The sequence below is a fragment of the Miscanthus floridulus genome, chromosome 6 (genome assembly GCF_019320115.1).
Source record: "Miscanthus floridulus cultivar M001 chromosome 6, ASM1932011v1, whole genome shotgun sequence".
Lineage (NCBI taxonomy): Eukaryota > Viridiplantae > Streptophyta > Magnoliopsida > Poales > Poaceae > Miscanthus > Miscanthus floridulus.
The window spans coordinates 44545575-44572556 of record NC_089585.1 but is presented as its reverse complement, the minus strand read 5'-3'; the positions used below and the strand labels follow the sequence as shown (position 1 = coordinate 44572556).

The 26982-nt window shown below is 47.7% G+C and overlaps 1 protein-coding gene, 2 non-coding genes and 1 pseudogene across 5 annotated transcripts; all 4 read right to left on the bottom strand.

Annotated features, from left to right (window-relative positions):
* Nucleotides 1-1779: 1779 nt before the first annotated feature.
* Nucleotides 1780-1888, bottom strand: LOC136462130 (small nucleolar RNA snoR103). Its single transcript, XR_010760649.1, has one exon. It is a non-coding gene; the product is annotated as a small nucleolar RNA snoR103 (small nucleolar RNA).
* A 300-nt stretch (nt 1889-2188) lies between these two features.
* Nucleotides 2189-2295, bottom strand: LOC136462131 (small nucleolar RNA snoR103). Its single transcript, XR_010760650.1, has one exon. It is a non-coding gene; the product is annotated as a small nucleolar RNA snoR103 (small nucleolar RNA).
* Nucleotides 2296-2572: 277 nt separating this feature from the next.
* LOC136460543 (WEB family protein At4g27595, chloroplastic-like) lies at nt 2573-6863 on the bottom strand (annotated as a pseudogene).
* A 13154-nt stretch (nt 6864-20017) lies between these two features.
* LOC136455986 (dual specificity protein phosphatase PHS1-like) lies at nt 20018-24464 on the bottom strand. Of its 3 annotated transcripts, none has more exons than XM_066455734.1 (9): nt 23873-24464; nt 23245-23415; nt 22999-23159; nt 22357-22895; nt 21857-22275; nt 21283-21429; nt 20980-21207; nt 20723-20880; nt 20018-20568 (listed from the first exon to the last, which is right to left on the bottom strand). In XM_066455734.1, the coding sequence occupies exons 1-9, from the start codon at nt 24116-24118 to the stop codon at nt 20199-20201; spliced, it is 2439 nt and encodes an 812-aa protein (XP_066311831.1). In that variant the 5' UTR covers nt 24119-24464; the 3' UTR covers nt 20018-20198. The 3 variants fall into 3 exon arrangements, with proteins under 3 accessions (XP_066311831.1, XP_066311830.1, XP_066311829.1); XM_066455733.1 differs by having other exon boundaries at nt 21857-22895; nt 23873-24083; nt 24182-24204; XM_066455732.1 differs by having other exon boundaries at nt 21857-22895; nt 23873-24463.
* Between the last annotated feature and the right edge of the window lie 2518 nt (nt 24465-26982).

Sequence of the window (26982 nt, the reverse complement as noted above, 5' to 3'; positions counted from 1 at the left end):
CATCGCTGTCGACGACCTTGAGGCGACCTATCGCCTCCTCGATCGACATCGTGGAGAGATCTAGCAGAGACTCGATCGAACGAGCCATCTGCTTGTACTTCTCGGGGACGCAGCGGAAGAGCTTTTCGACAGCTCTCTCCTCGCCGTAAGTGTCGTCACCGAACTGCACCATCTTCTGCAACAGAGTGTTGAGACGGAGAGCAAAGTCATCAACGTCCTCACCTGGCTTGAAGGCCAGGTTCTCCCACTCCTTGCGAAGTGCCTGCAGTGTGGACTTGCGGGCGCAGTCGCTGTCGATGCGTGCCGCAGCGATGACGTCCCAAGCCTCCTTGGCAGTCCGCTTGCTGGTAAGCGAGAACTGCATCTCGGGCGGGACTGCAGCGATGAGAGCATCCAGCGCCCGTCGATCTAGGTCGTAGTCGACGTCGCCGTACCGGACTGCCTCCCACATGTGCCGCACCTGGAGTTTTACCCTCATCACCGCAGCCCACTCGACGTAGTTGGTCTTGGTGAGAGTAGGCCATCCACCGCCGGGACCGACGTCCCTAACAACAGCCTAGAGCCCGTGGTAACCACGGTACCGATCCGGGGAGAGAGAGCCATGCTGTCTGTGAAGGCCGCGCTCTCCATCGACCCGTCGGTACCGATTCGGGGAGAGAGCCACGCTGCCTGTGAAGGCCGCGCTCTCCATCGACCCGTCCGCCACCGTTGCCGTGCGCGCCTCCTTCAGGAGCGCCACCGGCGCGTCCGCGCCTGTCTGGGCTGCCGCCGCGCTCGTGGGCGTGCGCGGCTGCCCCAGGAGCGCCACCGCCGTGCGCGCCTCCTCCAGGAGCTGGCCGCCAGCGCGTCCACGCCTGTCTGGGCTGCCGCCACGCTCGTGGACGTGCGCGGCTGTCCACTGCGCCGCCCGCGCTCGCGCTGCCTTCCTCTCTAGCAGCTCGAGGTCCGCGTCGGCGATGTCGTCAGCGGAAATGGAGCTGCCGATGCTGCCGCGCAGAGCCTCGACCTCCGCCGCCGCCGCACGCGCTGCATTCGCCGCCGCCGCTGCTTCCGCCTCCGCTCTGGCTGCTGCCAGCTCCGCCGCTGCTAGCCTCGACGCCCTTGCCGCCGCCGCAGCGGTCTCTGTCGCCGCTCGCTCGCGTTCCTCTGCCGCGGCAAGTTCGGCCTCCTGCCGACGCCGCGTGCTCGAGGCGACCGAGCGCTGAGACTGCCCTGCGGACATGACGCGCTACCGAGGGGCTGCTGCGTGGGGAGAGGGCTGCTTCAGACGAGCTGGGAGAGGAGTGAACAGGAGCGGCCGGAGGAGCTGCTGCTGCCAACAGCTGGGGCTGTTGTGGGGCTGGGAGAGAAGATGAGCAAGAGATGCTCAGGCTACAGGATAATACGGCTCTGATACCAGTTGTTAGTTGCTGAATTCTCACTCTTGATAGTAGGAGAATTCTTACTCTCATCGAGAGAGGATGACACTAGGAGTTAGAGCAATTTTCTTGTCTATTTCTCACACAAGCTCACACAAATGCCATATCAACCTAAGGGGTTGGGGTTACATATTTATAGGCTGCTAGCCAGCCAAGCATATGCCAAGATGCTAGTCTAAGATGCTAATATGCTGTCCTAGCTAAGATGCTGTCCTCTAGTCTAAGATGCTGTCCTCTAAGATGTTGTCCTCTAGTCTAAGATGCTGTCCTAAAAACAGAAAAAACAGCCACAAGGACCATGACCATGTGAGCATCATAGCCCCACAAAGACCAGCCACACATGAGACTTATCCATCATAGTGTATGTGCGATGGTCCTTTATGAGCATCTACGACTCTCACATGATGCTCACCTAAGTTCCATCACATTTATTGTTTGTCCATATATACAGCAGGCTGCAACTCATGCGGACCACCAAGAATTAGGACATTGCAATAAGGATCAAACTAAGAGAACAATACACATATTTTCCATCAGTTTGTTATCTGTGCACATTTAGATTGAATGCAATTCATGCAGAACACCAAGGATTAGGCATTAAAATTTATGGATAAAAAAATATTAGAGGATCACACGTCATTGTTATGCAGCATTGTCTATGCACACAAACAAGATCACTAACAAACTAATCGGTACGGATGATGAAACACAACTAACATATTCTATTGTATCCATGCACCATGCTTCAACCGACCCTAAATGTGTGATGGTCCTTTATGATGGTCCTTTATGAGCACCTAGAACTCACATAGCGCTCACCTAAATTTCATCAACTTCATTGTTTGTCCATATTTACAGCAGGATGCAACTCATGCGGCCTACCAAGAATTAGGACATTGTAGAAATCATATAAAATATAATATTTTACCCATCACACTATGTTTCTGTAAATATAAAAATCATATCAGCAAGAAGGCTGCCAGCATGTTTGCAAGTTAAAGCTATAAATCAAGAACGAAGAAACATATCCTGCTAGGTTCTTACTAATCTCTTGCAAGTGAATGTGGTCCCATTATGAGCACTTACAAATCATTTAATAATCAACTAAATTCCATCAACCTTATTCTTTGTTCATATTTACAGAAAGACGCAACTCATGAAGCCTGCCAAGAATTAGGAGATTAAGTTAAGACTTACAAGCACACAGAGGTACATATTTACTATTTGCAGGCTATAATTGTAGAACAGGTTGACAGGTTGATTAATCCACAGTTCCACACTCCAGTTCATTTTAGCACTTCCAGAAAGGACGCTTCTGAAGGAGACATATTTTTGAAATCATACAAACCAAACCTAATTTCTCAAATTATTACCAGTCCATATTTACAGCAAGACACAACTCATACATATAGCCTACCAGAGTCTTTTAGATGAACTCAGGGGCGGATCCAACGGTAGAGCAGGGGGGCTCAAGCCCCCCCTACCCATACCGGAACAGTGGAACTCCCTGTAGAGCCCCCATAAATTTTTAAGCAAAGTTCTATAGTGTAGGAGGGCTAAGACTTAAGATCGAGCAGCAGTGTTGTTCAGCCCCCCTGAAATATTTCCTAGATCCGCCGCTGGATGAACTCTAGGTCAGCTAAAACAATTAGTCTATTTGTTTATGCACATTAGAAAAACAGATCAAGTTCACTTAATAAAACAACATTGTCATTGACCATACATGAATAACAAAAGAAAAGTGTTGCTAATTGATAGTCATAGATCATGTGTTGGCGGTGCAATATGAGCCTACTATATACCAGTAAACGGAATACTTACCCACGACAGGGAGGACTTGAAGGAGCTAAGCTTGCGTTTCTGATTAGTCTCAGACGCATGTGTTCTTGTAGTCTTCACTTCTCGCCTATCAGGTGTGACCTGGGAAGTTTGATATATCAGGTGTGACCTGGGAAGTTCTTGTAGACTTAGATTTTCTATTTGCCTTATTAATATCCTTCTTTGACATCTTACTAGTGTCTGATTGATCATCTTCATTTTTATCAGTTTCAAGATCTTTATCCTTCACCAAAGAGCGCATTTTTTGCAGCTCATCCTCAAGAATTGACATCCTCTCTTTGGCATTTGTCACCTCAACTTGTAGTCTAACGATTTCATCATCCTTCTTTTGGGCTGCCACTTGCAGCTCATCTACTGCAGAAGCTTTTGTGCTTGCTTTACCTCTATGTTCTTGCTCTTAATGGTCCCACTGTAATCTTCTTCCATTGTCTTAAGCTGGTTACACACAAAATTCTTTTCCGCTTGTAATGCTGAAATTTCCTTGTCCTTCTCTGATCTCAGGATCTTGTAAGCTTTCTTTAGTTTCCTTATCTCTTCCCTAATATCTTTCCCACTTTTCTGGTAATCTGAATTGTCGGTACAAATCTCCACCTGACTTTCAAACTTCTTCAGTTTTTCCTGGCATTATGAGAGAAGGTAAAAAATCGGTGAGATGGACAATATGAAATCCACAATGGTCCAGGCAAACTAAACTCATGTATTTGTAATTACCTTTAGCTCAGTATTTTCAGCAGCCAAATTAGAAATACAACTTTTGAAGTCCTCCAAATCATCCTCAGCAAGTTCTGGTTTGAGCACACAAGGGAAGGTTTGACTTTAACTTCCAAAATAATAAGTTGGAATCTCAAAATGCAACATGGAGATGCGGTGTGGAATCTCAAAATGCAACATGGAGATGCGGTGAACAACTGAATATACAAGGTGCCCAACATATACTTTGTCTTTTAAACAGCTGTAAACCATATGGAAAATACTGCACAAATCCAACTGGAGACGCAACTGTAAAGCCCAATTAGGAGGGAAAAATAACCAACATTCAAGTTCTTGATAAAGAAACTAGTTTGTTGTACAAGTCTAGGCTGCTGTAAGATCCAAAAGTAAATAAAATAATGCACATGGCATAGTCAACAACAGTTGGAATCGCAAACTGCAACGTGGAGATATAGCTACCATACAAGGTGTCAACTTCTAGTGTGGTGACTGTTTTACACCAATGTAATCTTAAGAAGTTAAGAGACAACTCTAAGCTACACAATGCACAGCAGAAACAAATAGAGATGTCTTATTCTTATAGTAGCAGCAAAAGTAGGCTCAGGAAGGGGAGAAAATTGCAATTATAGGACACCAAACAACGTGCTTCACAATTATAGGACTCCAATCGTCGACTTCGTTAAAATGACTCTTGAAACGTTGGCTTCTTATTTTAATGACATTTGATGTATTTCTTCACTTTGTTAATCAAAATACATGTATTTTGGCCCTCTTGTAACCCTTCTGCCCTACTCGAATACTCCTCACTCGCTTCCTCAGCTCCATCCCTCGCCGCACCGGAGTTTTGCTACCGTCGTCTGCTCCTTCCATGGAGCCAGCTGCTGCGGTCGACTGGGGCCATGGCGGGCATTGACCTCAACACCGTGGAGGAGGAGGATGATGCGGGTCGCCACGGCGAGGACGGGGCCGCCATGAAGCCGCTCGCACGGACGCCGCACATGTTCTGCAAGACGCTCACGGCCTCCGACACCAGCACGCACGACGGCTTCTCCATCCCTCGCCGTGCGGCTCCGATCGGAGCTCCGACGACGGGGAGGAGCTGGTCGAGGTCACGCTGGACCTCCTCCAGGACGACAACATTGTGCTGCGGAGTGTCGAGCCGACGGCGGTGGCTCCGCCCCTCCCCCACCCGGACCCGACCCCGTCGTCGTCCGCGGCGCCGTCGCGGTCGTGCTCGCCCGCGATGCGCCGGACCTCCTCGCATCGCCTGCTGCAGTTCTCGCATGAACACATCAGTTGTTCAGTTTTATTAATGTGTCTTCGTTTTTTTTTCTATATGTATATATTATCATTTTAATCAGGGTGGATAAGAACGCAGATGGCCATATCACGGAGGCCGAGGTGAAAGAGGTAAACAATTCCTCGTAGCTGTGCTTGGTGTTTCACTTGCGATCTATCGTATTTGCTTTCAGTCTGTAAACTTGGCCAGCAAAGCGCCGGTGCGGCGAGGGATGGAGCTAAGGAAACGAGTGAGGAGTATCCGAGTAGGGCAAAAGGGTCACAAGAGGGACAAAATACATGTATTTTGATTAACAAAGTGAAGAAATACGCCAAATGTCATCTAAAATAAGAAGTCAACGTTTCAAGGGTTATTTTAACGAAGTTGACGATTGAAGTCCTATAATTACGAAGCGCATTGTTTGGTGTCCTATAATTACAATTTTCTCCAGGAAGGGCAGGTGCCCACGAAAGGCCATAAGAAAGCATAATGAAATTGGCACAGATATGTACTATATACCTAAAGAGGACAAACTAACTTCAGTAATCGAGAGAGTGCAATCAAGCACAGAAAGGAATGAACTGTCACTACAAAAGAGCTCCAATCATAAAGAACGAATATGAACTAGAACCCGCGAAGCGAAGGTAATGTTTGGTTTCATTATACAACGCAAGAAGTATTTTAAACGCAAACCAGTATCAAGATAACGATGAAACCCAAAGAGAAACAGTCGAAGCTGGGGCCAAGGAACTTGGTTCCTCTCCTTCCTTACCTGCGAGCTTCTGGTAGCAGTGAATCTGAAGCTCCTTGCCACCAATACGCGCCGCCGTCTCAGCCTCAACGACTCTCTTGCGGAGCTCCTCGTGCTTACAGATCTGGAAGTAGAGATGGCGCAAAGAAAAAAAAACCTAGCGCCCGTCAGCGGCGGCGGAGAGCTGGCCTTCCCCGAATCCAATCGCAAAGAGAAACAACCCGTAGACCGGGAGTCCGGGACCCGAATCGTTCGTACCTGCTGGAGGCGGGCCTGGGAGATCTCCTCGCGCTCGCGGATGCCGCTCTGCAGGAACTGGAGCTCGGTGATGAGGTGCTCGCGCTCGACGGAGAGCTCCTCGGCCTGCGCGTACGCCTGGCGCAGCATCTTTCACGAGGCGATCGTACGCGCGGCGCCACGCGGGCAGGTAGCCTGGCCCGGAGTGGGCGCGGGCGCGGGTGCGGGCGCGGGCGCGGGCGCCGGCACCAGCGCGCCGACGTCGTCTCTGGCCATGGAATCCGCTAGAATCGGAGAGCAGAGGGAGACGCAGCCGCGGAAGGGACGGCCGCTGCTTGGGGTTTCCTGTGGAGGTGCGGTTTGCGCCGCGAGGAGGAGAGCGGTGGCGGCGTGGAGCGGACGGGGCGGAGGGGTGATGACCGTTGAGGCAAACTCTGAGAGACCGTCTTCCCCCTGTCTAAAAGACCTCAATCCGTTCAAATAACCCCGTACTGGTGGTTTTGCCAAGCTGATGCCCTGAGATAGACTTTGATGCTGACAGGGATGATTGACAAGTGGGCTCGCTGGTAAGTGGGCAGGTCACCTCACCTTTGCACCAAGAGCGTCGGTCCGGCAAGGCGAGCTCCAGGCGCACGGTGGAGCGGGGATTGGGTGGCCGGAGCCGGCTGGCAGCGAGCGGGGCGGTGCAGCCATGGCAGGGCGGCGTGCGGAAGGAAGGCGAGCGAGGGGAACAGCATGACTGTGGCGGCGCAGCCATGGCAGGGCGGCGTGCGGAAGGAAGGCGAGGGGAGCAGCATGGCAACGGCGGCCTCGACGCGGCCCACGGATAGCGCCGAGAGTGGTGCGTGCTCGGCGGCCTCGGCGGTAGGGATGCAAGTGGCGCGGGCCAAGCCGCTAACTCGCTGGGCTGACTACGCCGCGAGCCCACGCAGACCCGCGCCACAAAGCCCGCGAGATTGGAACGGCTCGATGTGGCTCGTCCGCATAGCCCGACAGTGCCGCAACGACCCGTATCACCCGAGTTCCGCCGGCATCGTGGAGCTCAGAAAGGCACGCACATGGCGCACTCCACCGCGTCCTCTACTCCTGGTCCGAACCTTTGTGGTGTCCACTTCTACCACGGGCCTTCCGCGGACTATTGGCTGCCGTGGTGCTGCTAGCTAGCTGCCATGGCTTCCGCGGACACCGCAAAGGCTGGCGTGGCCGATGGCCGTTCGCCTCGCATTGCCGTGAGCGATGGGAACCTCGCCGCCGGGCTGCTCCTCCACTGCCTTGCGTTTTTTCTACGCACTATTGGCTTTCCCTGTCCAATCGTTGAAGCAGTAGCGGAGGGATCAGAGTCGATGCAGAACAGAGAAGGCGACGAAGACGAAGAGCAGGAGGATGCTCGCCACGCCGCCGCCCCTGCTGTGGGCGCAGTACAATTGTCAGCGTCGGCGCCATTTTCAACTGCTCGGAGTGGATAGCAAGAGGAATGTGGAGGCAAAGGCATAGGCCACGGTTACGCCTGGGAATGGATCGTGTAAACTCACGGGCCGAAAGGGCTCCCTAACTCACCGGCCTACTTTTATGGATTGTCAATGGGCCATGTATATAAGAGGGTCGAGTTGGATTGGATTGGTCCGTAAAAGGGCTGGGCTGTTGCCATGGCCCGAGTCGGTGGAAGGATAGTTGGAAGAGGGTTGGCCCGAGGATCCTGGAAACGGATTCTGCTCTTTGCGTCTCCCTCGCAGAGTCCCATCGAGGGGTTGGGCGGGTCCTCAGGAGCTAAGAGGCGGCGGCATGGGTTGAGGAGTCAGGGCGACGGCAGTAGCGATTCGTCGGGCCCCATCTCATTTCCATCTGTTGCCAAGATCTGTCGATAGAATATCGTCGGCAGTCCTCCGAGGGGTATCCCCCGAAGGTAGATTAATCGGTAGAGGAGCGCGAGATCAAGAACAAGAAGGCAACAGAGACACACGAGTTAGACAGGTTCAGGCCATCAGTATGACGTAATACCTTACTCCTGTGGTCTGTTGGTTTGTATTAGCTATCATATGATATGCTGTGATTTTAGAGGGGGTCCCTGCCCATCTTATATAGTCCGGGAGGCAGGGTTATAAGTCGATTAGATCTAAGAGATAACCGGAAAGTAATAACTGATTACAGGAATCTTGGGATCATACATATCCTAATAGATCTTGTAGTATCTTCAGGATATCTTCCCGATGTCTTGCGGAAGGCGCCGAGCAGAGTCGTGCCTCACAAGGCTTCTTCTTGTGGGCTGGGCTACCCCTAGGGGCGCAGCCCATGTGGTCTGCCGTAGGTATCCGGGGTTGTACCCCCACAGCTAGTCCCCGAGCGCCTTGTACCCGTTGTGCAATGCCGTCTTAAGCTTGTCCGAGCAGGTGTGAACCAAAGCCGAGCAGTCCAACTCCTGGTCCGACCACCGTGATGAGTCACCGAGCAGCTATGAGCAGTTGGCGAGCAGCGTGCATCATAGCCAAGCAGTGTGGACCATCGCCGAGCAGCATGCCCCAAGCATGGCTTGCCATAAGGGTGTAAGGAGCTCAAGTCTAAAATTGAAAATTTCCTCTTAGTGGACCAAGCGTGCCCACTTAGAGTCCGACCACGAGTAAAGGAGATAATCTTCTTTGGTTTCCAGAGTAACGGAGTCTTCCAGAAAAATCAAGCACATTCACCGCTAGGTGAAGTATGCCCACTTAGTCCCCGAGTCTGACAGTAGATGGCATAGTCATGTGGTGCCAGGGTCCAAAGTAGAAGAAATAACAGACGATCAGCTGAGCAGTCAGCCAGTCCCCGGGCATAGCTCTGAAACAAGACGAAACACATTCACTGCAAGGTGAAGTGTGCCCACTTAGTCCCCGAGCCTGACAGTAGGTGACGTAGTCACGTGGTGCCAGGGTCCAAAGTAGAAGAAATAACAGACGACTAGCCGAGCAGTCAGCCAGTCCCCGAGCTACAAGCAGATATACCAGAGCAATCAAGCCATGGCGAAAAAATCGGAGTAACGGCTGTACAGTAGCGGTTACTAAGCCTCGATAGATTATGAAGAAATCAGCGGTTATTCGGTGAGTAACAACAAATGACAGTGATAAAGAATGACGTGGGCTATGGTTGCGTGAAAGCCCAGGTTGTGGCCCATTAAACCACGTTGGAGAATTCGGAACAGCGCAGATTGCGGGAACGATTTCCCAAAAACCCTCGGATGCAAAAAAGGGTGGGGAAAGTGCTTTATAACTGCGCCGCCGTAGTCCCCACTCCCACCCTTACCACTTCGTCTTTCTCCAATACTCCCGTATTTTCAGATTCACAGGCACATCTGCCTCCACCGCCAAACCCTAATCGGAATCTGAAGGATGGCACCGAAGAAGGGAGCCATGAAATCGAAGAAGACGAGCCCAAAGAAAGTGGGCACCGAGGCTCGGAGGGATGAAGAGTGAGTGTCGTCACGCATTGGAGAGGCGGAGCTGAACAGACTAGTTGAGGCAGGCGTTCTTCCTGACCGCGCGACCGCCGGATGGCGGTCGGCCCTCGGTGAGCCCATTCCAACACCTCATACCGACGAAGTTGTGGTATTTGAAGATTACTTTTGGCGTGGGTTGGGATTCCCTATTCATCCATTCCTTAGGGATTTGTTGGAGCTATGGGTAGTCAGTTTGTGCAATATCCACCCAAATACTATTCTTCACATCTCTATCTTTATCCACTTCTGCGAGGCATTCCTTAGTATCCTTCCCCACTTCAACCTTTTCTGTTATCTATTCTGGCTGAAGAAGAGAGGCGGTGGTGGTTCCAAGGTGGTCGGCGGAGTATACCTTCAACTACGTGACGGAATGGCAGGTGAATATCTTACTGTGCCACTGAACACATCATTAAAAAACTAGAACACAAGGTGGTTCTACATAAGGCAGACTGACCCAGCCATCCGCTGCGACCCTGATCACATCCCGAAGAACCAAAAGAGCTAGTCGGAGATGCTAAGAAACGCTGATATGAACCAAGTGAAAGAGCTTCTTGACTTAATCTGGGGTGTGAATATCAATGGCGGATTGGTAGCAGTGAGTTTTATATCGCGCCGCGTTCAACCTGCAAGGAGAGAGCCCATCCTGCTTTTGAATTCAAAGGGAAAACTGACGGTACTCGGGAGAAACCAGATATGCTATTGAAGGAGGTTATTGAAGAGCGAGCTGTAGAGCTGTTCACTTCGCATGTCTTGTTCAACATGCCAGGGTATTCCAAACCCTTTAACTGCAGTAACTAGCCACCCCAGGTAAACATCTCAACATTATATTCCTGATGCTTTTAATCTGTCATCATTTCCAAACATCTGGACTCATTCACCTATAAAAAGATCCACTCGTAGGATAGAGCCGTATACTTCTCAGGTGTACCGAGGAGTGAATGCCCGACGGGAGTAGACAATCGACGACCGCCGTAGCCCGAAGAGGAGGGGCTGAGCACCTCGTCGGATAGTGCGTCCCCAGTATCGAAGAAAATCCATGGGAAAAGGCCAGCGATAGACGAGCCGACTCGGAAGAGGAGAAAGATGGCGGGCACCGCTTCCTACAAATCGGGCGACATCTCGCTTGGTGATGACCAGGCTACTCGACCATGAAGGACTGTAGTGTTGGAGTGGTCTGACGATGATGAAGACCTGACAGCGCGTCCATCGAGCACGAAGGAGCCACCGCTCCACACTGAAGTCCCTGTTCAGAGAGCGAAAGAGATTCCTACACAACCGACGACGAAAGTCTCGGTGGTGCAGACGACCGGAGTCCCCGAGCAACCAACGGGAGTAACCTCGGAGCAGCATGTGGAGAGGGCTTCAGAACACCAAACGGATCGGCGGTCTTCTGTAGAAGAGCGGGAACCTCCCTAGCAGAGCACTGAGGCGGACCACATAGCTACACCTAGAGGATCAGGCAGGTATCGCCGGTTCAAGAAGTTGAACCGGAAGACCAAACCGTGAGTATATTTGTCTTGTAGTAGTAATGTTGTTCCTTGACCTCTTTTGAATACCAACAAGTTGACATTATGTAGAGCAACACCGAGGACCGCACCCACAGTAGAAACAACATCGACTGCTCCCATCCCGGAGTCCTCGAGTGCTCGACAACCAGAAGAGAGGTCAGTTGCCGCTGCCGGTGGTCCTGGCGATGGTGAACCATTGGCGCAAACAATAGGCACGTCGGCAATAGTGACCGAGGCTACGACTGAAACCGTTGGTACTTTGGGAGCGGAAGCTGCAGCGGCTGTTGATGCACCGGAGGCTAGGGAAGCAACTCCGACAATGGCCGAGGAGCAAATTGTACCACCCATAGCAACGCCAGGAATGGTCGGAGCCACTGTTCGGCCATAGAGCCCCCCAGTGGTGCCTCGAGCAACGGTGGAAGAGGACGAGGTTGAGGAGATTGAGCAAGCCGAACCTCAACCCCAGTCCGTCCGGATTATCTAAAAATGTGGGGAAGAAGTGGTAGTTATTGAGGAAGAAAACACCACCAAGGAGATGAAGAGGCTGAAATCCGCGGTAGCTGGAGTAATGACTCAAATCAAGGTTAGTACTGCAACTATAATATTAATAAATGGTGTTGGAGATCGAAGTTCATCACTGGCATTATACATCCATAGGGTATAACACGTACAGTCGAGCAACGACATCAACTGATAAAGAGGATGGAGCCCCTTGCCGAAGAGAACAAGAAACTCCGGGAGGCAATGAACCTATATGAGAAGAACATCCAGAGGGCCCGACGCGAGCGAGACCTTGTAGAGTCCAATTCACGGGACCTGGAACATCAGAAGGGGGTTCTGTCCGAGCAGTTGGCAGCTGCAACCAAGCAGCTATAGAGGAAATCTGATCAGCTAGCAGCAGCATCTGAACAGCTACAGAAGAAAACCGATCAGCTGGCTGTTGCGTCAGAACAACTGAAAAATGCTTCTGACCAGTTGGAAAAGAAAACCAGCAGCTAAAAAGCTTAACCGATCAGAACTCAGGTATGATTATCGGCGAATATACTTTGTATTTGGTTGAACAACCATCTTTTAGGTGATAACTATTTTGCTTACAGAGCGAGATGCGGAGCTCGGCCAGCTTCGCAAGACCGTCGAACAAATCCAACAAGGGAAAGCAAAAGAGTCGGAGCGAGCAAACAAACTGGCCGAGGAACTAAAAGGTGAATACCTCCTAGTCAGAATTACTGCTGAAGTATTTTTCTGGTATGACAGAACATTGTAACGTTTGCAGGTTATCGCCGTAAAGCCAAGGCACAATTTGATGTGCTGGTGTAGGAATCCCAGGTCCAAAAAGACAACTTCAATGCTGTCGCAGAACCGACCAATTTATAAGAGTACAAGTACAATGGCAGCCCACAAGCGGTCACACTGTTATACTTGAACCCATATAAACCCGGTAGTCCATCGAGTACCACGACGGGTCTCGATAAATGATTTACAACAACCAAGGTCGTACAGGATTCAACATACATGTCACATATTACATAAAGTTCACAGATACATTTCATTATCAGAGTACGAATAAAAGTTATTACAAACCGAGTTTGATAGATAAAGCGGAGGCAAATCAGTTCGAAAATAAAATTTCCAACATAGTTTAATACAGTGCCAAGTAGGATCATGGTCCACAAAAGCAAGGATAGGAATTAATAAAGAAGCCTGCCCAAGGCTTACTCCTCATCCACGGCGGGATAGAAGCAACTCTTGCAATAACCGTGATACACAGTGCCATCTGCAACAATGGGAAATAAAACCCTGAGTACGAGAAGATACTCAGCTAGACTTATCCATCATGAACTAGAAATAAAATGACTCCAAGGATTATGCAAGGCTGTATAAGTGGACGTAACTTGACAACATTTTGCGTAAAAGGCAATTGATTCATTGTACAATTACTATTCCTTTATCAAGTTAATTATAACTATACATTTCTAGATTAGCAACTATCCTGTGCCAAACGTGTGGTATATCATTTAAAAGCATACAATAGTAACCATAGCAGTTATTGTACTTCCATATTCATTTGAACCATCATGTTTCATAACACAGTTACTACGATGTTAGGACTAGCTAAGTTTCTCACTATCCGGGAGAGACGGCGATTCGAATCGATTTCAACCAGCTAGGAATTTATTCCTAACACAAACCCAGGTCTATCAGCCACGATAGCCTTAGGTCACCTTTGGTACAACTCAGGTACACATTTTGTGGGTTCGTACCGCGCCGCATAATCTGGAACACCAGATGCCAGGACGTTCAGGCCTAGCCTGCCCTTGGGCTCAGTCTAATCGTTCCCCAGAAGGAGCGCACAACAGAATGGTTCCCGGCCTGAGTTGAATTACTCGGCTTCGCAGTCAAAACGAGTTATCCGGCCAGCTAAGTGAGAGGCATGCGTTCAATCTTGTCAGAAGCGCCAACAATGGTACGGTCCTTAAGCGACACAGACAGGGATAGATCCACACCCAAGACCTCCATGTCTTGTTGCTTCTCTATCGACTTCCCGTCCGGTCTCGATTTTCTTTTACCCTATGGTTCTGTTCCACGATAGCAAATATAGCCAACCGTGCTCCGGTATCCACCTATATCTCGCAGGTGACAGGACATCACCCGACTTCTATCGGTCTAAGCATGGCTAAGCATATATTCGATCCTGGACCTATACCGGTTAAAGGTGTAATATCTGGACAAGGAATTTATATGCATCAAGTGGTTCCATTCAACTCTTATAACCTAATGCATCAATCATAAGTACTTAATTAAACATTGTAAATTACTAGGAGACTTAGAATGCTCTAGGGCTTGCCTCGCAGAAAGGAAGTAGGGCGGTGGTGAGGACACTCTAGAAGCTCTTTAGGGTCCTGCTCCACGCCTTCGGGAGCTGTGGCCTGTGGATTCTCCTGCTGGTCCCCTTTCTCTACTTCTTCGAATTCTAGCAATGTTATCTCTTCCTCCGATCCTAGATGCATGAATATGGCATAAGTATTACGAATGCATATGTGTTAACAAGTGCATCATGTTTATTGAGTAGGTGCATATCTCTTCCTGATTATTTAATTATCTACTTCCACAATGCATCGATTATACCACAAAACAGCAGCTACTTGCTTTACTCATAACTAGAGTTCTACTAATCCAAATATAGTGATCCTAGACTTTCTGGAAAGATTATCAAATTCTCTACAACTTTGTTATTAACTATTTTTACAGTACGCATCATTTTTAACATGCAACTCATCAAACTCCAGAATCTGTCCGGAAACTATTCAATTTGCAATACAATGTAACAATACTTCTACTTCATGTAATCAGTCAAAATTTAACAACATAAAACCTACCAACAGTTTAAGCATACCAAATACATTTAAGATAATATAATGGTGAAGCCCAAACTATTTATTTAAATGCCTTTATTATTTTACTTAGATTTTTAGGTTAAATAATAAACATATACCAGATGTACTTCATAAATTCTCAAGAATTTACAGTGCCTTACAAATGCTCTCAAAGGACTACTGTAAAAGTTTCATGCCATTTTGCCAAGTAGAACATCCTATACAAAAATGACAAGGCAGCAAGGCTTGAAATAGCATAATTAGAAAACCCTATTGAAAAGTGTCAAGCAACAGATTTCCTATTTTTCTTAGCATCCATATACTACTAGGATAACCTCCAACAAATTTCATGACTATTGGATTCCTAAATAATTTATAAAAATTTACACAAGGATCTCCTAATTATAAAAGAAAAATCTATAACTACAAATGTACACATGCACTCATCTTCAAATTTTTACCAGAGCTCATATATGCTAAGACTAGCTTACCACAAAAATTTCATAATTTTTGGAGCATAGGAACTCTAGATATAAAATAAACAAATTTGAATGCATTCAAAAGCACATTTCAAATCTCTATTTAAATCTCCAAAAATTTCTACTGTAAATGTCAAGAACATATTTTTCCTAAATACTACACTTCCTAAGGAACACTACACAATTTATTGCACAATTTTTGAAGCTACCAAACCGAAGATCTAAAATTCACAAAACATATGAAATCTGCATTCAAAATGAACTAACTTTAATACATGGAGTCGCTGACCGGTGGGACCTGTCAGTCAGGGGACCCCACATGTCATTGAGACGGAAACAGAGCCGGCGACGCTACTCTACGGGCACGGCTAGAACTCAACGGCGGTGAGTTCGCCGGCAGTGACATCTTCACCAGACGTTCTACTCGATGAGGCGCATCGTTTGCACTACTTGCCCGACCCTATCATCGATGCTAGTGATGATGGCGGCGGCCATGGCAGAGCGGTGGCGCTGAACGACAGTGAGGTGCCAGTGGAAGCTACGGTGGCTCCAACTAAGGCATGGACGAGTATCTCTAGACCATGGCGATCCTATACCACAAGCTATCACAGCCAATGGTGGACGAAGGCGACATGGCCACGGTGACGGGGCTAGCGGCGGAGCTCCGGTGAGGTGTTGCGCGCTGCAGTGGCTTACCAAGCTGGAACAGCGGGCAATGGGGGACGCCGGGAGTTGCTGGGGAGACGGTGGTGCCGCTGTGGTGACGAATGGGCGGCTCAGCGAGGCTTGGCGCGGCTATGGTGACGGTGGAGGTGAGGAGGTGCTCGGCTGCTGCTGCGGCGAGGAAATGAGGCCGAGGCGAGGCGACTGGAGAGCTAGGCTGAGTGCGGGTGGGTGCGGGCGAACGCAGGCGACTTAAACGTGCTCTCTGGCCAGGCTCTGCCACGCTGGGCAGGGCGCCAGCGACACACGGCCAACCCCGCGTCCACGCGGCGGCCAAGGCCTGAACCGGTCGGCCACTGAATCCATCGATTCAGTTCATTCAGTCAAGCAAAGCCGAGACTGACGATGAGATTTCGAGTTGAATTTGCCGTCGACACAGGGTGATTCAGTGAATGATTTTTAAACGAAAATTGTAGCCCTATGTACCATCTCCAATTGTTATTAAAGGATCATGCTCCAACACTCAACCAAACTCAAGTTATTTCGTTCCAAAGTCAGGCTGTCAGACTGTCAGTGAACCAGGACTTAACAAAATTTCTTAAGTGTTGAATTGTTGATTTTGCTGACTTTTGTGAGACCAATTCAAGCATGTTAGAAGCTAAATCAGTCAATGACCCAAAAATAAAAGTTATTCCTTATGTCAAATACTACAACTTTGCTTTAGTGATCTCCTCTATGCAAGGTCTCTAACACCTAGTTCAAACTTGGTCAAACAAGCTACATTCAAAAGATGGTACATACTTAAACTATGACATAATGACCTAATTAGCCCTAGCCATAAATACCAAAGTTGTTCATGATGATATTCTAAACATGTTTAAGCTATTTGCAAGGTCACACAATCATCTACATGTTTACACTCATGATCATATGCACATACACATGGGAACATGAAATAATAAGAATGTTGCATATGTTTCAATCAAATGTTTCAAGTGTCAAAGCCTATATATGAATGCTTTATGATCATGCTCATGCTATGCAAGTCAAGTTATGCAAGGCTAACACCTGAGGTATTACAGCCCCTCCCCCTTATAAAAACCTCATCCCAAGATTTGCAAGACCTACCATTCTTGGAAAAAGGCGGGATAAACTTCTCGTAAATAATCTTCTCTCTCCCACATAGCATCTTGTTCACTGTGATTGTTCCATACCACCTTATAGAACTTAATAATCTTACTCCTTGTCACTCTCTCCATCTCCTCTAATACTCAAATTGGCTTTTCTTCATAGGTCAAATCCGATTGAAGCTGCACGTTGGTGGGTGTAATAGCTTCTTCAGGTACTCAAAGACATTTCTTCAACTGAGAAACATGGAACACATCAAATATTGCACTCATCTCTGGTGGAAGTTGTAACTTATATGCAACATTTCCTTTTCGTTCCAAAATTTTGTATGGCCCTACATATCTTGGTGAAAGCTTCTTTTTCATCCCAAATCTTTTCACACCTTTCATGGGTGATACTCTTAAGTATACATAGTCACCCACTTCAAAAGTCAGTGGTCTTCTTCTTCTGTCGGCATAACTCTTCTATCTTGATTGAGCTGCCTTCATATGTTGTTGGATGATACATACTTGCTCTTCGGCTTCATTGACAAAATCAATACCAAAGTATCTCCTTTCACCGGGCTCAATCCAGTTCAGTGGAGTTCTACATTTTCTGCCATACAAGGCTTCAAATGGAGCCATCTTGATACTCGCTTGATAACTGTTGTTATAGGAGAATTTAGCTAAAGGTAACCATTTCTCCCATGAACCTTTTGAAGATATAACATAAGCTCTAAGTAAATCTTCTAGGATTTGGTTCACTCGCTCTGTCTGTCCTGAAGTTTGCTGATGGTATGCCAAATTTCTGATCAGCTTGGTTCCCAAAGCCTGGTGTAAATGCTCCTAGAAACGAGCTATGAACTGTGGTCCTCGATCTGAGATTATAGTCCTAGGTACTCCATGCAGTCTCACGATCTGGGAAACATATATCTCAGCGTATTTTCCAACTATATACCATGTGTTCACAGGTATAAAGTGTACTGACTTAGTGAGACGATCAACAATAACCCATATTGAATCATGACCTTGTGGTGTCATTGGAAGGCCTGTGATAAAGTCCATGCTGATTTCCTCCCATTTCCATCCTGGAATAGGCAATGGCTGAAGTAATCCAGCAGTTTTCATATGGACAGCTTTTACTCTACTGTAGTTATCACACCTAGCAACATAGGCTGCGATCTCTTTCTTCATCTTAGTCCACCAAAAACGGGTTTTTAAATCTTGATACATCTTACTACTACCCGGATGGATAGATAATTTGGATGAGTGAGCTTCATCTAAAATTTGATTCCTCAGCTCACGGTCTTTTGGTACCACAAGTCGGTCCTCAAACCATAATACACCTCTTTCGTCCAATCTAAAATGTTTGGTTTCTTGCTCTTGCATTTTTCTCTTGATGTGACTTATCCTTACATCGGTCTGCTGTAGCTCTATGATTTTGCTCTCAAGTGAACAACTGATCGTGATATTGTGTAGTACAGCAGGATGTAACAAGTTGAATCCATCTTCCAATAATGCTTCCACAGTGTTGCAATGAGACTTCCGACTGAGTGCATCGGCTACTACATTAGCTTTACCCGGATGGTAATGCACTTCTAAATTGTAGTCCTTAATCAATTCCAACCATCTTCGTTGTCTCATGTTTAGCTCTAGTTGGGTAAAGATATACTTGAGACTTTTGTGGTCAGTATAGATATGACATACATTGCCCAACAAGTAATGTCTCCATATCTTTAATGCATGAACAACGGCTGCAAGTTCCAAATCATGTGTAGGGTAGTTGACTTCATGTTTCCTCAATTGCCGAGAAGCATATGCAATTACTCTTTCTTCTTGCATAAGCACATATCCCAAACCTATTCTCGATGCATCATAAAATACATCAAAAGGCTTTTCAATGTCTGGTTTTGCAAGAGAGGGCGTCATTGCCTTCTTGGATTTGGATTCCGGGATTACGGGTGAAAACGGTATGGATATTTTCCGATCGTATTCGAGACCGAATCCGTTTAGAGGGGTTCAGATATGTCCGTATCCGAGTCTGGATATTCAACATCCGATACTGTATCCATATCCGAATACTCAAATCGCATATTTATGATGTCGATATCCAATCGTATCATATCCGATATGGCTGACATTATCCGTATTCGAATCCGAATCCGAGCAAATGATATATCCGTTCGTATCCGATCCGTTTTCATCCCCGGTATGGATGAGTAGTCGGCCTGGGCCGCTGGACGCAAAAGGAGTAGCTACGCCAGATTCAAGTTCTTGACAAAAACTAGCAGCTACTCCAAAATTTTCCACACTGCTTTCTGAAAACAAAACATTTCTTAGCTTCCAAAAGCCCCCATCGAGCAGCAGTACTAAGAATATTTGTGAATAACGTAATTCTTATTGCTAAGCCATAGTCCCTCTGTCAAAAAAAAATACAATCCTCGTATTTCAAGAAACCAAATGCTTTCAAGTTTAACCAAATTTATACAAAAAAAAAATACTAACATTTATAATACAACATAAATATCAATAGATTCATTATGAAATATACTTTCATAATAAACTAATTTGGAGACATAAATGTAAATAGTAATTACTATAAATTTGATTAAACTTGAACCACTAAAACGGGCATGGATACCGTAGTTGTGTTCTTCGTACTGATTCACAACAGATCATTTAAAAAATAGCGGGGATGCACTTACTCCTTTTCACTAGAGAAAAAGACGACTTTCATCACCCTCCCTTCCTTTGTTTTTATATGGGTCAGGACTCATGACCTTATTTTATGAAAGAAACCACAGAAAAAATGTACCGTAGGTGCCACCTTGAAAGGCCAAACAACAGGTATGAACACGGGGAAAATACCCATAAATTAATAACTCTGTACAGAGATTGAGAGGAGTACATCCCATTAGAAGAAAACTGCAAATCGCAGACTACACGTACAAGAGCGTAGTCTTATTCCTTAGGTACCGTTTAATTGCACTTCATTTTGCAAAAATTTTCAAGATTCTCCGCCACATCGAATCTTTGGACGCATACATGAAGCATTAAATATAAATAAAAAATAAAACTAATTACACAGTTTAGACGAAATTCACGAGACGAATATTTTAAGCCTAATTAGACTATGATTGAACACTAATTGCCTAAATAACAACGAAAGTACTACAGTACCTATTTCGCCAAAAATTTTGCAAACTAAACGAAGGCCTTAGTGTTGTGCCCTTCGTACCTGAACATTCTTGTGCTAATCATACAGGCGTGTGAACTAAACCTATAGTCACTAAAGTTCAATCTGATAGTACAAGTTACGGCAGTGTGAGCCAAGTACATTGCCTCAGCTATAGTACAGGAAAACAGATCAGAAGCTCAACTCATTGGTGAACAACTTGGTCGGCTTCTGAGACGGGCTCAGGCTTCCTCCTCGGCTGATCCGGAGTGACTCGATCGATTTTTGGATTTCCATGGTCATGGCACTGTCAACACTGCCTGCAGAGAGCAGCTTGTGTGCCTTCTGCAGGTGCAGCTTGAGCGAACTCGTACTTAGACCAACATTCTTGCTGCAGATTGGGCACACCTTCATTTCTGGGCGCTTGTGCTGCCAGTCCATAGATACCTTACCATGCAGCCTGCTATCAAGGGCCAGGAGAGCCTTGGCGAAGCCATCATTTGGCTGTGCTCGACGGTGTACTTTCTTCAGTAAGTTCCAGGCTTTTGCGAGAGTGAAACCCCTGAAAAGTACAGCTCTATCATGTCAATAGCAAACAACAACAACAACAAAGCCTTTAAGTCCCAAACAAGTTGGGGTAGCAAAGCTCCAACAAAATTCTTGTGCAGCCATTATCATGCAATTCAGTTGCAAGTGGCAGAAGTTAAGACTCTTACTCTCTAAGCATCAAATAGGCAAGTACGACTGTGGCACTCCGACTCTTCCCTTCAAAGCAATGAACTAGAATCTTGCCCCCAACATGATCCACATGATCAATAAAGTCTGATGCTTCCTCAAAAAGATCACTGATGTTTGCATCATCATCGTCGCTAATCTGTAGAACACAACATTTTTCAATTTAAATATGTGACTATGAATCATGTAAAAGACATCACAAATGGGAATCCTAAACCACAGAGATTGATGCTCTTACTGAAAAGTTCTTGTATTCAAAAAGATCAGGAAATTGGGAATCGGATTGACCAATCTCATTGGAACACAAACAGAGTACATGGGTAATGCCCAAATGCTGTAGGGTGTACTTAGACCTTGCAGCCAGAGCCCCACCTATGAACAAGTTGTTGACAACAAGAGAAGGTCGTTCTGTATTTGCAGCATCAGAAATCAAGGCTATCCTTTCAATGATGTGTTCAAGACGCACCTGCAAGTGATGTATTATCAAGCTCACTAATTCCTTAAAATGGAGTTCAAAGTTTAGGTATATCCTGAGACTCACCTTCAATTCATAGGCATCAGCTACCATGTTGTTTTCAGTTCCATCAAAGAAACCAGAATGAAAATTGTTCCCTTGGCAAAATTTGATCACATCGTTCTTAAGTGCTTCGTTCCACTGCTCAATCTCTTTGAGCAATTCAGGATCAACCTGCAGCATCAATATTATTTCAATTGAGGTTCGTAAATCGTAATCAACATCATCAACAACAAAAACAAGCCAAACTCATAGAAAAAAGGCACACTGAACAGGGTAACTTGAGTTTTCAATACAAGCTTTGGTAAAGCTTGTTGCAATCACACTGGCTGTGACTGTACCATTAAAAAGAAAAGTAGGCTATTCCAAAGGAAAACAACAAAACCAGTTGGGGTTACGCTAGAAATGAAACCCCAAAAAATTCTACAATTACATCGATCGAAATAAAGTAGATACTACTTACAGTGAATGAACTAAATTAGATAAGAAAATACTTTCACTGAACAAAAGAAATTAGAGCAACAATCACACAGCAGATATGATGTAAGGATGCTTTTCCTTTAAAAAAATGAATTCTCACTTTCACTCAGGAGATTCTTACCTTCAGGTTTTTGTAAAAATCACGAAGTTTCATTGTCATTCTTAAACTACGGGGAGCCTCTGCACTTCCCTTGAAGTACTTGTTGTTCCAACTGTCCCTGGACAGAGAAACTGAATCTGAGCTTCCACGGGATCCCGCAGAAGATGACTTCGTTGCAGATTTCAGCATTTCAGAATCACTATGAAGCTCATTGTTTAGTTGCTTACTAGGAGGACAAGGAGTACTACAGCTGGCTCCAGGTGAAGGAAAATCGGAAAGGGCAGCATCATTATTGTCAGATTCTTCAGAGGTTTTAGTAATTATGGACAAGAAAACTCGCAATACACCATCCAGTTTTTGGTAAAGTTGGAGAAGAAACAGATGGAACCCCTCCAGGTCCCTAAGAGCTGCACGAAATGATCCTCGAAATTCATGAATCACTGCAGCATTGTCTTCATCAGAAAGGGAGCAACAAGAATCACTGGAAGTAACCTCATCAGGTCGTGAATGTCCAAGCTTACCACCAGAAATTTCATATAGGATACTTGCTGAGTAGTCGGAGCTATTCAAAATGAGCTCCACAACTTTGGGATACCTCTCATGATCTTTGACACGTCGCCCCACAGGGGGGCGGCGGGGCACACCAGTATCAATTGCTACAATGCGAAAATTGCCATTTGTTCTTTCAGCATTTTCCTTTTCATTTATCAATGCTTCTAGTTTTGGTGACATGGGATCCAACCCTGGTGAATCAAATTTTCCATTCAAAGAGTGTGACCGCTTCTCTCTATGCAAAAATTTTGTAATCAGTTGGTTGGAACTATCTGTAGAGCTCTTGAAATCATCCAATCTGTCCAAACTGAGTAAGGATGATTTATCTGAAATCATCAGGTTTGCAGGATTACCACGCCAACCAAGCTGACGGCATGGGAGTCTGTCCTCATTCCGCAGTATCAGATCAAGCATCAAAACCCTTCCCAGTGATGAAGCAGTAACACAAGCAGCTTCTCGTGAATTGAAAGCCTTTGAACTCTCAAGCAGTGGGGAGCCATGAATATAACTGCCAAGCCAAAATGCAAATTTCAACTCCAATATACAGGTCACATAGAGACAATGTGTATAGCTAGCATGATTGTACTAATAAGGTAACACTGCAACAGTACCTCATTAGAAGAAGGCAGCGGCTTAGCTCAAGAGCTTCTAACAACTCTGAGCAAGTCATCTCACCTACCTCGTCGTTATTTGAAACTGCTGCTGTTCGAGCATTTTCTGCAGCATGCCTAATCGTCAGCCACTCTGAACTAGAATTATATACTACTCTAGCCTGCATTTGTTATAAAAGCTGTATAAGAAATCATTGCTCCATACATAATCAAGTTGTACAATATTAATTGGGGGTTTGGAAATACTTGTGGTGTATGGACTCCGAGCAATCTTGCAAACTCATAACCCAAACGTTCTGCCTGTGTTGCCATCTTTGATGATGAGAATTTTATAACAGCTGCCGCTTCTGGAACTCCACTGTTACCTGGAGAACTAAATAGAGCAAAGAACACTACGCCACCAGAGTTCACAGTCACCTATAAACAACAAGGGTATGTAAATCAGCATGTTAATCACATGCATCAATATAGATGATACTCACAAGTGAAATGGCAGTAGAAGAATATGAGCTTGAATGTTTAATACTTCCTCTGTCCACTTTTGTTAAGTGTATTTCAATTTGAGAAAGTCAGACACAGTAAGTGTTGAACGATGGATATCAAATTACATGCATACTTAGTGTACAAAACTAGTATCAATTGTGTTTGTATTTCAAAGTGCTTTTAATATGATATTTAGTTTTTATCAATTGATAAAGTCTACATTGGAGAGCTTTCCATTCCCAACTAAAATATTCCCCTGAAAGTGGATGGAGAATATAAGATGTTTGTCATGCCAATTTGTCTCAAATGTGGTAAACAGAAGCAAATAGTCTTTCTCACTATAATGGCCAATAGGATGTTGAAATTGGCATCATAACAGGTTGCGACAAACCTCAAGAGCTTTATTCATTTCATCTTCAGTTTGTTCTGAACTACTACTATGTTCTGTATGATGTAGAGACGACAACACGTCCCATGAAAATTCAGATGACTCAATGTCCAGTGCAGAAGAGTTCCCAAGTCTCTCCCACAAGCTTATTTCAGTAGATTGATCGCAGGCCAATGGATCTTTTCCTGTTGGTTCTTCTCTAATCAAGTGTTCACTACAGTGGGCACAGCAAAAAGACAATAACAACATTAGCTCAGAAAGCTTATTAGCTGCTGCTTAAATCGATATATTTTCACAATTTACAACTCATACAAGTTCATCTTGCAAGTGAAATTCCCTTAAGATCCATGCTCCATATTCTAAAAAACCATTAGAATCAAATAAGTGTAAAAATTATATTGGGCCAAATTCATTATATGTAAAATGTTATTCCTTGGCTTGTTGATAATGTTGCCATCATTCTACTATCTAGAGCCATCTCTTTGTTTGAGACAATTCCAGAATCAAGATCTACACATCATATAATAACAGTTACACCTAATCATAATTACAGATCTAATCTATCATCTTGGCAACAAAGATGACAATTTGGGGTCTAATCATAATATACTATTATGGGAAAATTTCCAAATTACTCCCCTCAAGTTTGGTCTATGTCCAGATGAGCATCTTAACTGGGGAGAATAGGAGGGAGGTATATGTTGGAGTATGAGAGTATGAGTGTATTAGGCCCATGAGGCCCATGTATGACTAATATACATTGCTACCCTTCTAGGGTTAGCCCAAGCCCAATGAGAATTCCAGCATGGTATCAGGCTAGCTTTCCTCCCTCCCCTTCCCCAACCAGCCGCCAGGCGCCGCCGGCCGGCCTCTTGCCGCCGCCATGGCTGGCCGCCCTCCCCCTCCCCCTCCCTCCCCAACCTACTTCCACGTTTTCCCCTCCCTTCCCTACCCGTCGTGGGCCCAGCGCGCGGGCGCCGGCCCCCTTGCCGCGGACGCGGATGGCCCGGCCGCCGCCGCTGTCGCTGCGGGCGTGGGCGCGGGTGCCGGCGCGGGCGCGGGCGCGGGCGCAGGCGGCCCCGCCGCCGCGGGCGCGGACACGGGCAGCCTGCCCACTGCCGCCGCCGCCGCTGCTGCAGGAGCGGGCGCGGGCGCAGGCAGCCACGCCGCTGCCGCTGGGGGCGCGGGGGAGACCCTGGAGCCTTTCTTCTTCCCCGCTCCCCCTCCTCTGCCGCCCCCTGCCCCTCTCCAGACGGCAGGGGCCAACTCCGCTCTCGCCGCCGCTCTCGTGGCTGCACGGGCTGCTGCTGCGGACAGCCAGGCCCGGGTGCGGGCGGCCGCCCTCGCTTTGGAGCGCGAGCGCGACGCAGCTGATGCCCTGGCCCGCCAGATCGCTAAGGCGGAGTAGCTCCTCGTCCTCCCTACATCCTACGACACCGCGGCCACCTCCTCAGGCTCGACGGGTCACCGCGCGTCTCGCACCACGGTCATCTGGCACGACCCGGCCGACCCGCACGTGGCTCAGCTCCACTACCAGGCCGGGGGTGTCCAGAACATCCGACTCCTCGTCCCGGTCGTCCTCGAGCCTGAGTCGCCCTCTTACGCTCGCTGGAGGGACCTGGTTCTCCTCACCCTCCGCCGCTACGCCCTCGACGACCACGTCCTAGTCGACGCCTCGGTCGCGGTCCAGACCCCATCGTGGCTGCGCCTTGACAGCGTCGTCCTCTCCTGGATCATCGGGACGATCTCCCTGGACCTCCACGACCTCGTCCGCAACTCTGCTGACGCTTGCCGGGCCTGGCTTGCGCTCGAGGGCCAGTTTCTGGGCAATGCCGAAGCCCGGGCCCTGCGTCTCGATGTGAGCTTCCGCACCTTCGTTCAGGGTGACCTCTCCGTTGGCGATTTCTGCCGGCGCATGAAGAGCATGGCGGACTCCCTCGGCGACCTTGGCTGGCCCGTGGAGGATCGCATTCTGGTCCTCAATGTCCTCCGCGGGCTCAGTGACCGCTATGCCCACCTCCGGACGTGGATCACCCGGCAGAGGCCCTTTCCCTCCTTCTTGCAGGTCCGTGACGACCTTGTCATGGAGGAGCTCACTCAGGGCGTCCAGCCAGGGTCCACCTCCGCGCCAGGGTCCTCGTCTTCCTCGACTGCCCTGGCCGCTACTCCCCCGGCGCGTTCGTTCGCTCCACCGCCGTCGTCGCTTCTTGGTTCTCCTCCCCCCGGGCCGGGCGGGGGTGGGGGGGGCCGTGGCGGCCGCCGTTGCCGCGGAGGGGGGCGTGGGGGCTGCGGGGGCCACCACACACCGGCTCCTCCAGGGAGCCACCAGTCGCCCGCGACTCCACGGGGTGCAGCCTGGCCCTCTTTCCACAACCCGTGGTTGGGGCGCATCTCCATGTGGCCCTTCCCGGCTCCAGGTGGAGAGCCTCGCCCACCAGTGGCCTTGCTCACTGGAGCTCCTCCGGGGTTTTACTCCCCGTCTGCGTGGGCTACACCTCCCGGCGCATCTTCGTGGGTGCCACCTCCCGACACCTTGCCTGGGCCTGTCGGTTGGAACCCGGCGGCCTTGGCCAGATCCTTCAGCACCATGGCCCTGACACCGCCTGCCGGTACCGACTGGATTGCCGACTCGGGTGCCACTTACCACACTACTCCAGACCCTGGTATACTCTCCTCTATTCACCCTCCTTCTCCCTCTCATCCTTCGTCCATCATGGTTGCGAATGGTTCGTGTATTCCAGTCACGTCCGTGGGTGCCGCCGGCACTCATGGTTCCTTTCTTCTTCCTGACATTCTTGTTGCACCCTCTATGGTTCACAACCTTCTTTCTATTCGTCGTTTTACAGCTGACAATTCCTGTTCTGTTGAATTTGACTCTTCTGGTCTTACTGTAAAGGATTTGGCTTCCCGGCGTCCTCTTCTCCGATGTGACAGCACGGGACCCCTTTACACCCTTCGGCTTCCGACGTCTGCTTCCTCTTCGTCACCGTCTACTTTGTCAGCTGCCTTCGCCGCCACTCCTTCTTCCACCACTTGGCACCGTCGCCTCGGCCATCCTAGACGTGATGCTCTGACGCAGCTTAGTCGCAGTTCCGACATTGGTTGTACTCGGG

Bases quoted from the DNA above. Each gene is read 5' to 3' on its own strand.
- LOC136455986 (XM_066455732.1), bottom strand. From the start codon at position 24,118: ATGTTGTTATTGTCTTTTTGCTGTGCCCACTGTAGTGAACACTTGATT. The intron at 23,416-23,872 runs GTTTGTCGCAAC...TGTTGTTTATAG, and splicing joins AAATGAATAAAGCTCTTGAG to GTGACTGTGAACTCTGGTGG. The intron at 20,569-20,722 runs GTAAGAGTCTTA...TGTACTTTTCAG, and splicing joins GCCTATTTGATGCTTAGAGA to GGGTTTCACTCTCGCAAAAG.